This window comes from Aptenodytes forsteri, unplaced genomic scaffold, assembly GCF_000699145.1.
Source record: "Aptenodytes forsteri isolate BGI_AS27 unplaced genomic scaffold, ASM69914v1 Scaffold187, whole genome shotgun sequence".
NCBI lineage: Eukaryota > Metazoa > Chordata > Aves > Sphenisciformes > Spheniscidae > Aptenodytes > Aptenodytes forsteri.
Window position 1 is genome coordinate 127831 of NW_008794084.1, and position 11869 is coordinate 139699.

The following is an 11869-nucleotide window of genomic DNA, read 5'->3' on the forward strand; positions in this document are numbered from 1 at the left end:
CCCCCCAGCCCGGTGCACGCCCCTCCACCTACCTGGGAGGACTGTCCTGTCCCACATCCTGCAAAGGCAAGTTCCCTGGTCCCGGCGCAGCTTCTGCTACCCGTAAGCAGCAGGGCCCAATTGCTGCCCACTGCAGGCAGGGTGCAGCCTCACGGCAGGGGCACACACAGGTCTGCACCAAGCACAGGTGTCCCAGCTCCCCCAAGGAGCTCACCAACCATCGCATGAAGGGCAGGAGCTTCTCTTCAGACGGAGGCATGCAGCAACTGCTTCAAAGTCACAGGAGATGGGACCTGCAGCACTGGAAGCTGCACTTGCAGCTCAGGTGGCGGGCCCCTCTCCCTCACCTACCCCCTGCCCGGGGGCCTGCAGCTCCCCTGCCAGGCATGAGTGGCTGAGATGTGTTCAGGAACAGCCATGGAGGCAGGGACCAGCAGCAGGCAGGAGGGGAAAATGAGGCTGTTTACCTTGTGACCGTTACTTGTTTGCAGCGGCTAGAAAAGGTGATCATTTCAAGCCACAGGAGCTAAAGGACGGGCTGGCACGGCAGAAGGTGAGAAAGAACAGCCAGCACAGCCTGGACTTAGGCAGCAAAATCCACAATATGATAACGAACCGCTCGGAGCTGTGTGGTTGGGTCTCATTCGATGCCGGGGAGCCAGCATGCAAGTGCCCAAGGAGGGCCAAATCGTCCACCCCGCACAGACCGCGGCAGGCGCTAAACAGCTGACCCCGCCACGAGAGGGGGCTGCCCGAATTTCACAGGAAGACTCCTCCAACTGCACTGCAGCCAAGTCTCAGCATAGCTTAGGCACAGATGACTCCTGCAACTCAGAGGAGCTCCTCTCTGCTCAAACAGAGCCCCCACCTGACGTAAGGTATTTACAGTGGGGCCAGCTGAGCCCCTCTGATCAGCCCCAACCTCCCGCGGGTGATGCTGGCTGAGCTCCCCAGGGCTGGGCTGAGCACACTGGCTTGCAGCCCTGCAGAAAATAACACAGCCCACTGAAGACAGGCACAGGGTCAGGTTTTGAAATTTGTCTTTTTAATAAAAAGGCACCTATAAAACAGGTCAATACATTACAGGCAGCACAGATACCCAAAAACAAGCCTAAAAATTGTTTCAAATAAAAACCAATAAGATGTCTTCACATATTGTATTTATATATTTATATTTATATATATATTTATATAATGGTACATAGTGACTGGGGAAGTTTCTCCATGGGATGACAGAGAACAGGTCAGTCACCATTACCTCAACGTGAAAGCTAATTCCGGGTGTGTGATTATCTGACATACTGAAAGATGCGGTTTTCCAGCATTCGCTTTTTTGGAGCTGGAAAAACATGGCGAAGTCATGGCTAAAACATGGGCAAACCTTTTACTGTGATTAGGTGGAGTCAGTACACAGAACTCAAGCTGAGAAGCCGAGCAATAAACTACAAGACACGAGACTAGACACAGCTCACGGCAGTGGGCAACCGGCTGATGGCAAGCCCTGCCTAGGTCTAACAAGGACTGGCTGGGGTTGAGCTTCCACAGACCCCCCTGCCATATTGCTGTTCACAGACACGGTTGGGAGCGGCGCCCGGGGCAGAGGGCTGTTAGGCAGCACTTCTCCCCATTGTTCAGCCATTGCAGCGGTAGGGGTAGGGCTGGCTCCAGGGTGGTGGGATTTTGCGGAAAAGCGCCGACTGCTGCTCTGAAGTCCCCAGCTCTGACCTAGCGTCAGGATTTCCCTTTTGTATCCAGGGCTGCTGAGTCAAAAGACTTTGCTTCTTACTCATTTGTCACCGAAGGACAGGTCTTCCTCCTGCCGCCAGGCAGAAATAGCAACGTGCTGCCCTGTCCCTGCGAGCGGGCAGCACCGACCTCCCTAGCACTGCACAGCAGTGCACTGCAGCCTGCGGGCTCCGGCTGACACAGGGACAAGGCGTTGCCAACAGCGAGAACCGCAAGCACCAGCCAACTTCTCAGTCGGGCTGGGCAAAAGGGACAACAGGGAAGGTATGGACACGTGGAGATCTCAACCGGGCTAAAACAACAGCTGTCTACAGACAAACAAAAAACCTTCCGTAATAGAAAATATTATGGCTTCAAATTAACCGAGACTAGCTGGTGGGTGATGAGCAAGGTTTGGGGCTGGCATTGGTATTTGGATGTTTATGAGAAACTACCAGCAGCCAACACCCCGAAGTGCAGCCAAGAGAAGCCACAGCCTTTCAGGCAAGTCAAGCTTAGAAAGAGCTACATCTGTTCGAGCCACATCCTCCCACGTGAAGCGCACACTCTGAAAGGATGGAGAATCCAACCAGCTAACATGTCAGGTCCAAAGCACACTTTGTGAGCCTGGGCTGAAGATTATTTCTCTGCTCCAACTGCCAAGGCAGGGATGAGCACTTCCCGGGATTGTTCCCGTTTTGCCATCTCCGAAAATGCTGCTCGCTCACATCGTACACAACAAAACCACACAAAGCGGGAGACCAGAGCGAAATCCTTCCTCATATCCAGACCCACGCTTCCCGCCCAGGACTCCTCGCTACAAAACGCCTCAAGGCTTCAAGGTATTCCTAACTGGACTTTGTGGCTCCATCTTCTCACAGATTGGATCAAGACAGCCCCCGGGCCCTGACATTTCAGCACCCAGCGGCCTTTCCGAACAGCTTGTGATGTGATAAAAAGTGTTGCTGTTCGCTTGCTACTTCACGATCTCCCTTTCCCAAAGCCCCCTCCTCCCTGCAGCAGCAAGTAGGGAAAGGTGAGCTCTGTTGCAAGAGAGGTAGTAGGCTAAGTCTGGCTCTGCAGAGATAATCCTCCAACTGGTGTTCCGCCGGCAATCGCGTGCCCCGAGTTCACCGTTGGATACCCATAGGGTACACCACGCTGGAATGCGGTCCCCATGGGGGTCCAGAGATACTGTGGTGTGTGCAGAAGTGCATGCGTGTCACCCCACAGTCCCCTCCGTGAACAAACTCAGGAAAGACCATCAGCGCTGCGTGCAGGAAGACCTTAGGGAGTGGAGGATGGGGAGGGTGGAGCACATCCAGAAAAGCCCGAGTTGTTCGAACGGCATGCTTCTGCCAGCCTAGGAACGAGGGGCTGCAACGCAACCTCGGCCTCTTCTGTCCAAAGCACAGGACGGCCACGCCGCTGACACCGTACAAGACAACTCTTACACCGAGATGGAGTATCGCATGCAGGGACAGGTCGTCTTCAACAGCTAGACCTCTACTGTGCAGTAGGGCAGGGCTGCTGCTGGTAGCTCAGGGCGAGATGGAGCGAAGACTGCCTGTGAAACTCCAGAGGAGGAGGACCAACAAGCATGAGGAAGACCTGGGAGAGCATTCAACGGCAGAGGTAGAGGGGGTGTGGCGCAGTCGTGGAGGGCAATGGATGGGTAAAAGACTGGTGTAGGAAGGCTGCAAAAGAGTAGGGTTCCCAGGTAGCCTCTCCCGGAAGCACAGGAATGCATCGCCTCACTCATCTCAGAGCCCATTTATCCCTAACACACTGCACCACCCTGCCCACAGGCGACACAGTGTGAAGGGAAAAAAAGGGCCTAGAGGCGACACGGCCAGTCAAGACCTTCGGATCCAGCATGTTACCATCTGTGAAGCCCAGATCCTCGCCGCTTCTCCAGCCGAAGCGCCGGCATCCTCCCCGTCCCAGCCACGGCAGCTTCGCCACGGAGCAGCGACAGCTGTATCCCGTGAAGCTGCGGCCTCTGCCCTGCCGGATGAGCACTGCTCCGACAACGTTTCACCAGGGCCACAGCTCTGACCTCCCCGACGGTCCTCGGTCAGTGGTTGTATTCGTGTACTCGGCGCAGCCTCCGCAGGGGCCTAAGATCTGTGTGAAACCATACACCCCGCACATACAAACCGTTCAGATGCGTGAACAACACAGGTTTGACACAGAGTCACTCTACAATGGGATCTCTCAATGCCCTGTGCACCCTGGGGGATCCTCCTGCCTCCCCCAAGGAGAGTTTTCAATCCTTGTACACTGTTGCCTTTAGCATGTTTTTGTTTCTGTTTTTTTAAAACATGTTTTGAGGCTTCTATTAAAACACAGAAATACAGAACAATTAAAAACCAGCACAAGTTTTGCCTTTCCCAGCGACCTATTTACAGCTAGTTCCAAAACCCCTCTTGCACATTTTGGTTGCTTAAAAAGGGGAAAAAAAAAAAAAGAAAAAAGAAAAAAGAGAAAAAGGAAAAAAAGAGAGAGAGCACTTAAAAAGGGAAAGAAAAACACCTGACTGAGGAAAACCATAAATGAAAACTTTACAAACTGCCACAGGGTCTGGATGTCCCTGGTCACCACGCAGGGTTCAAAGTAACAGCCCCACTCCCAGCCCCTCCACCCTCCCCTTCCCCAAAAAAGAAAGGAAAAAGAAACCCAATTCACATCAAGTTTACTGCACATCTGGTTTTCTGTGTAGAGGCAAATCCGATATGAAAAGCATCCCACGTGGTGTCCTCCACCGGCATTGGCCCCCAACCCTCCCCCAAAGAAAGGTTTAAAAACGTTTGTACAGGCAGCCCCGTCCCCTCCCCACCCCTGAGCGCCAGCCAGGGTTAGAAAGGCAGGTTTGCCATGTTCCCAGGCCCGGGGATGTAACTCATCTGGCTGTCCAGGGAGACACTCCTCTGCCTCATCTGGTGCGTGACCATGAGGTTCTGCTGAGGCGGGGGCCCCATGAGGGAGCCCTGAGGTGACATCATGTGTCCTGTCTGAGCATACATCTCCCCCGACACAGACATGCTTCTCTGCTTGGCCTGCATCAGCATGAAATTCTGCTGGGCCATCAGGCTCTGCTGCGGAGACATCATGCCCTGGTGCATGCTGTTGCCCATCATGCCTTGCTGGGGCGGTATGCCTGTCCTGCCCAGCATGGGCACTTGTCCAGGATGGCACATGGGCATGCTGAGTCCCCTCTGCACGCCCTGCTGCCCGGGGAGGCTGGGGGCATTCATACCTGGCCGCACCGAGGGCTGGTCAGCCATCATGTTCTGCAGGTTCATGAGGTGGAGGTTGGAAGGCTGCGATTTGGGCGCTTGGCTGTCGCTCTTGGGGAAATACTGCAAGGTGCTGCTTGGCTTCTCTGATGGGATGATCCTGGACAGGTCAAACTCGGGGATACCTGTGGGGGTGGGGCGGATGACCTCGCTGAGCTCAGGGTCGTTCAGCACCGATGCCACCCCGGGAAGCACGGGCGGGTAGGGCTCGCCGATCCGAGGAGGGATGCTCTTGCCCATCATGTGCTGCTGAGGGGGCATCTGGCTGGGCTGCTGGGAGGGAAGGTCCTCGGGCGGCAAGGGCATCCCTGGCGGGTAATGCTGCTGCATCCCAGGGCCACCTCCCCCGCCGGGGGCCATGGGCATGCCTCCGGCAGGAGATGGCATGGCGCTGTGGGGCTGCTGCATGCGGGGGAACACGAGCTGGTTGGAAGGAATCATCTGCGAGCTGTTAGGCACGGGGCCACACTGCTGGTTCAATGAGTCCTGGGGCCCCGGGGGCAGCATCATGGGGTTCTGGGGGGGCACGCCTGCCCCTGGCGCACTTGGGTGCATAGGAATGTTGGAGCCCAGAGGGTTCGGGGAGGACATCATGGAGGTGGGGGGTGGTTCGTGGGAGAGGGGTTGCTGACCAGGCAGGTTCATTCCCATGGGGCTCTGAGAGGACCCAGGCCCCACGGAGTTCAAGTGCAGTTGATTCGGCTGATTCCCCGTCACGCCTAAGGAGAGGAAAAAGAGAAAAGACTTAACTCTGCCCACAGACCTCTCAGGGCTGCAAAATCCATGCCCTGGAAGCCTGCCGAACACTTCTGCCCAGAAAGCCCTGAGCGTGGAGCGTGATGCTCAGTAAGCAGCCGCAAGATGGGCTTGCAGAGCACTAACGTCAGGAAAAAGTGCCCCAGAATCCAGCTCGCCAAGCCCACGAGCAGCAGAGAGCTGTTCCAGCTTCATCCAGTCCCACGCTGGATTTGTAGTTCCTTACAGCCCACTGATTTTAGAGTCCCGGCTGGCTCTGCATGTTGGGACAGCCCTACACCATGATCTCAGCAGGGCTCTCAGCTGCTTGGAAGGCACTGAGGAGTGACCCTTCACCACGGCCTGCCTGCAGGGTTAGCCACCCGGCAAGCTCCTGTGACCGCACGGCCTTGGGCGGCAAGCAGAAAAAAAAGCAGAAGAGTCGGCAGCCCGACACAGGTGCTGTCCGGGAGGGAAGACTGTGCTCATCGGCACAGCAGAGCGATCAGTGCCTGCGGAGGGGTTCGGGTTAGGAGGGAGCCAATGCATTTGCATGCCTGCGGTCAAGCTAAGTGACTACTCAGCAGTGAAAGAGTCAAAAAGTTGGTTTTTCATTTTGAAAACTGCCAAAAGTATTCATCAAACAGCTTTAAAGCCCTAAATCAACTGGTACAGCATACTGGAATTCCCCTTCGGGCTGGTCACCAAGTGATGAAAAACACTCATTTGCCTAGCTGTCCTCACCAGTGCCACCAGTTAGTGAAGCGTGTCTGGCTGTCGCCTACTGAAATCAGAACTATGCTACGACATAGCCTTGCCTGTGCAGGCACCTGGGCTCCACTCAAAACACCAGACTCCCGAGCCCTGTTCAGGGTGTCCCTGTCCTGCTGCATGAGAACACAAGGGCTCCAAGCAGCAGACCTCTGCCTGCAAGTCCTGGGCCTAAGACAACTCCAGGAGCTATGAAAATCCAGGGCCGATGTATCCGCACAGGGTAAAGGTAGTTCCAAAAACTTTCAGAGCTCGTGGAAGAAGGGTGCCTCAAGTGCCAGACTGGCTCATGTCCTTCCAGACAGCACACCCAAGCCAAAAGCTGATGGACAGCCTGGGCACAGGGTGGAGAAGTGAGCAGACGATTACGAACGAGGGCAAATCTAAGCTATTTGACATGGCAGTCGGTGGGAGAACACAGTTTCTAATGCCTCCTCCACCTGGTGCCCTCAGGCCTGCTGGCAGCGACAAGACGGTCTGACCCCTTGCAGGCCCAGCCCAGAAGTATGTACCTGACATGCTTCCAGGCGGGAGCATAGGCCTGTCCGGCAGCAGCTCATCATCAGAGGTGGCGATGGTTTTGATGGCATTGTGGTAAAGCGGTGTGGAGCTGGGCATGGCATACTTGGACATCTGGGACATCATCAGCGAGAGGGGGTTCTGGGAGGGGGATGGATCTGGAGAGGAAGTAAAAGGCATGTTGGGATTCATGGTGCTAGAGGTGTTACTGGCTGGTGCGGAAGAGCTGCTCCGAGGCCCAGAAGGGAGAGAACCTGCAAGCAAGAGAGAAACCAGCTTAGTACCACCCGCACACCGTGGCTTGCTCCTGTCAGACAGCAACCCCACCCCCTCCTTCTGACAGCAGCGACCAGAGGAGGCTGCAAAACGCAGAGCTGGCACAGCCCAGCACCCTCCAGACTCTGAGGAGGCTCATGTGGAGACCCTGCTCCAGAACGGTGATGGACTTCCACTTCAAACTGCCCCTGACTGCCCAGCACAGACGCATCTTTTGCTGCCTGTATCACAGAGCGTGAGCCGGGGTTGCAGCATAAGCTGCTCTGTTCGCCTTCTCATCTCCCTGAAAAGGCCCTGTTTGGACTCCTGGGAAAAAAGACTCGCTCCACGAGACGTAAGGGCATGCACAGGCATGAGTGTCTTCCCCACTCCTGTGAGAGCACGTGGGCTGGAAAGAAACACTGTCCACACACTCACCAAAACCGAGAACACACGCGCCCTCGCACACAAGATACCCAGCATACCCTGATCCAGTCCTCCCATGGAAGTAGATGAGTTCATGCCGAGACTCTGCTTGCTCTGGTTGACTCCTGGGCTGGGCATGGTGGCTTTGGGAGACGGCACCCAACCAGGGGAAGGAACAGCCATAGAAGGGGACTTCAGGCGGCTTGGTGAGCCAGTTGGAGACCGGACATTAAGCGAGGAGCTCATCACCTGGGGAGACTTGAGGGGTCCAGACTGGTTTGACGGTGGCATGCTGACCATCTGCGAGGGCGTCTGTGGGGACTTGAGGTTGGCAGAGGGGGAGGTGACCAGTGGCGAATGCACCTGGCTGAGGGTGGGAGACTTGAGGTGACCCATGCTGGGGGAGTTCATCTGGCTGATGTTGATGGTGAGGTCAGAGGGCCGGCGGCCCAGCCCCCGGGAAGGTGCTGGGTGCATGTTGGCCAGGTTGCCCCCTTGCGTGGGAGTGGGATTGGAGGCCGGAGGCAGAGGGATGTGGCTGAGCCTTGTGGTGCCACTGATGCTCCCAACGGGCATGGTGCCCTGCTCAGGGCTGAACATGTCCGAGCCGCTGCCCATCTCCTGGGGTATGTTGGGGTAAGGTCCTTGCCCGCTCGAAAAGCCTTGCTGTCCTTGGTTGGGGAACTGGGAGGGAATCATCATTTTCTGGGGACCCCCCAGCATTGCACTGCCATTGCCATTCTGAGCCCTTGCCCTGGCCAGCTCCTCGGGGCTCATGCCCTGGTGGGCCATCATATCGGGGCCCCTCATCTTCTGCGACATCATCATCTGCTGCTGCGGGGTCATCTGGACATTGAGGTTCATGTTCATGTTCATGTTGACATTCATGTTCATGTTGAGGTTGCCAGGGCCCATGGGTGCGTCCATGTCCCGAAGGCCTGACTGACTCATAGGGGGGCTCAGCATCCCCCGAGTACCTGCAAAATCCATTCCCATCGGGGCACTGCTCAGGCTGTCCCCCGTTATCTGCCCAGCAAACATGGATGGATCCATCTGCCTGTGAGCCTGTATCATCCTCTCCATTTCCATGCCCTGGCTCATGGAGTTGCCGGACATCCCCATGGGCCTTTGCATTGCCACTGGGCGTTTCTCCATCAGCTGATGCCGCAGGATCTCCTCCCTGGCACGGGGATTCATGAACCTTTCGGGGTCCCCTTGCCCTGATGGGTAGGGCAGGGTGCCTTGCGGAAAGTTCCCGGGGCCTCCCATAGGAGGCATATCGTCGCTCCATCCCATGCCGGGCCTGACTGGCCTCTGCATGGCATTCATGGGCCCAAGAGCATCCAAGGGCATGTTCTGCATCCCTCCGAAGCCAGAGACTCTCTGCATTTGATTCCCAGGGAACCGTGGCCCTGGGAAGGGTGGCCCTCCCCGCAGCTGCATAGGGTCCTGCACATCTATGGGTCCCCGCAGCTGGCTGCCCATCCCTGGTGGCCACTGCTCTCCAGGCTTGCTGTGGTAGGGTGGCGGGGGCCCACGCATCATCATGCTCCCCATCGACTGCGGGATCATGATCTCCTGCATGGGCCGGCCGTGGATGCTGATCTGCTCCTCTTTCCGTCGCTTTTCCTCATAGTACTCTTCCTGCAACTTCCTCCAGGCCACTTGCTCCGGTGTCAGGCTGTCCTGGTTCAGCCGCTGCATCATCATGTTCATCTGCTGCCCCATGTCAGCGCCTGGGTGGTGGGACACCTCGTGTTCCAGACTGGGCCCACCAAGGCTCTGGGTCTGGGAGATCATGGACTGCAGAGGCTCTTCATACTTCTTCATGCTGGTGGGGGGTGCAGGGGGCTGGGCAGGGGCAGCCTGCGGCTGAGGGGCAGTCCCACCCTCACCCGTGTTTTGGCTGGACTTCATGAAGGGCTCGGCCTCCCCGCTGCGCAGCAGCAGACGCTCAATGTCCCTCAGGGTCTGCAGAGAGCGCTCTCGGTGCTCCAGCTGCTCCTTCGAGAGCCCTTCTGAGTTCATGGGGTTCCTGGGGCCCAGGCCTGCCTGCCCATTCCCCGTCATCCCTGGGCCTGGGCCCTCCCCGAGGAGGCTGGAGCTGGACGTGGCGGAGGAGTCCACTTGCCCAGGCTGCATGGTGTTGGCAGACGCAGTGGGCGTATTTGGGTGGTTACTTCCAGGCTGGTTGCTGCCACTGTTGTTCCCCAAAGAGTTGGGAGTCAGATCTCTCCGGACATCTTCACTTGTCCCTTCCTGGGGCAGGCTGCTGGGGGCAGGCAAAGGTGTTTGACTGATGGTCTGAGGTGGAGGCGGAGGCTGCGGCGGGGGAGGCTGCGGCTGACTCGCTTGAGGTGCTGGTGGCTGGGACTGTGGAGTGTTGGCAGCAGGAGGGTTAATCGGAAGCGGCTCAGCAACCCCCAGCACTTTAGGAGCTGGCGCCTGGCAGAGAAAAGGAAAACAAACCTGAGCATGAAAAACCCTGGGTAGGTATTCTTCCCTGCACCCTGCAGACCTCTCTGTCCCAAAAACATGCCCCGTGGCGGTTCACCTTCATTCCTTGTGGGGAAGAAGCAGGCCCTATTACATGCACTGGAAATGCACAATCAGGTATTCTGCCCACATGGCTGTGGGGCCACATACTGTGCCCCATCCCAAACTTTTCACAGCTGACAGCAGCCAGGACTCGCTCTGAAGAGGTTCCACAGCAAAGCAGCTTCCCACCCCACTGAAAGGGCATTCTGACAACCCCTTCCTCCACAGCTGAGCCAAAGAGCTGGGGGAAGACAGCCACGTCAGAAGGGAAGGGTCAGCATTCAGCAGCATGTGTCGACAGGAGCGTTTGGTTCATCGCTGGTATACCTGGTCTAGCTTTGCCCGTGGGACGTTCTGCTGATGGTAGGCCAGAATGGAGTCAGCTCGGCCCTGCAGGACAGCTTCTGCAGCTCTGGGAAGAGAGCACAAACCACTCGAGAACAGGCATTGTGCCCCATCCCACCCATCCCAGACCCCAGGTGCCACCTCCGCTCTTCAGTCCTGCAGGAAGAGGGAAATTTCTGGAGGTCACCGAGAAGGGGGGATATTCTCAGAGTCCTCCCCCACCTGTCCTGCACAGGCCCCGGTGAGGTTCTCCAGCTGGTGATTGCTTGCCCTGGAACCTCCCTCTTCCCACGTCCTGTGATGGGCACCTGGCTCTGCCTTGTGCCTGTTGCTGCCTGCTGCCCTAAGGTGGCTGTCGCCCAGATGCTCTGGGATCTACCACACCGAACCTGTGGTATAGCAGAGCTCTAAAACTAAACAGCCTTGCTAAGACTCCACGGCTGAGACAATGCAGGACAGAAGGGAGGAATCGAGTGGAGAACACCAAGCGTTACATGGCACTCCCGTGACACCCAGCCCCTTAGGTACTTCCAAATTGGACCAGCAGTCCCTACTGCTTTGGGTGAATCTTTTCACTGGATGCTGACTAGATGTACTTGACGGCATGTGTCGCAGAACACAGTGCTGGGCATCGCTGGGAGGAAGCGTGCATTTAAGACAAAGTTTGCCCACCAGCAGTAGCTGCCAGCAAACCTCCTGAACCTCAGGGGGGACCCACTGTGTGCAACCAAAGCAACATGGGTCAGTCCAGCTCTCTCGTGCTCAAGTGCAGCACGCAGCAGGCAGGTGTGACAGGCCGGCCCTGCGCCAGCAGAGGATGGACAGGGTTTACTGCTTACGTGTTAGCAAGGTGCGTTGTAAAGACGTAAACGAACTGTGAAGGCTGCTTTCCTGTTCCGCCGCCTCCGCCTCCTGCAGAGTCCGACCGTAAGCTGGGGGCAGCACCATGAGGCACACTGGAAGAGCTGGTCTCGTTCAGGTTCGGCAGTGGGTTGGACCCTGGGCCAAGCTGCGAGGCTGTGGACATCGCAGGATCTGCTACATTACAATCTGCGGGAGCGCAGGAGACAAGCTGCTAAAGCCAGTGCAGCAGGACAGCCCTCTGCTGCCTGCACCACGGGAAGGAACAGGCAGGAGGGAGGGAGCCGGGGGCCGGGGCGGAGACCTGCGGGGCGGCAGGGCTGGACATGGCCGTGCTCGGGCGCGGGGCAGAGGAAGAGCCGGTGCCCGGCCGGGCCACCGGCAGGTGGCAGCAC

At 57.2% G+C, this 11869-nt stretch overlaps 1 protein-coding gene across 3 annotated transcripts in view; it reads right to left on the reverse strand.

The window, feature by feature from the left end:
• Positions 1-4186: 4186 nt before the first annotated feature.
• The window catches only part of BCL9L (B-cell CLL/lymphoma 9-like), a 10947-nt gene continuing 3264 nt past the window's right edge, over positions 4187-11869 (reverse strand). The window contains exons 3-7 of one of the 3 annotated variants that reach the window (XM_019470576.1): positions 11453-11663; positions 10596-10680; positions 7790-10175; positions 7043-7207; positions 4187-5743 (exon numbers count right to left, since the gene is read on the reverse strand). In XM_019470576.1, the coding sequence (XP_019326121.1) occupies positions 4584-5743; positions 7043-7207; positions 7790-10175; positions 10596-10680; positions 11453-11663 (4007 nt within the window). In that variant the 3' untranslated portion in view covers positions 4187-4583. Of the gene's footprint in view, positions 5744-7042; positions 7304-7789; positions 10176-10595; positions 10681-11452; positions 11664-11869 lie in introns of all 3 variants that reach the window. The other 2 variants (XM_019470573.1, XM_019470578.1) reach the window with 2 other exon arrangements.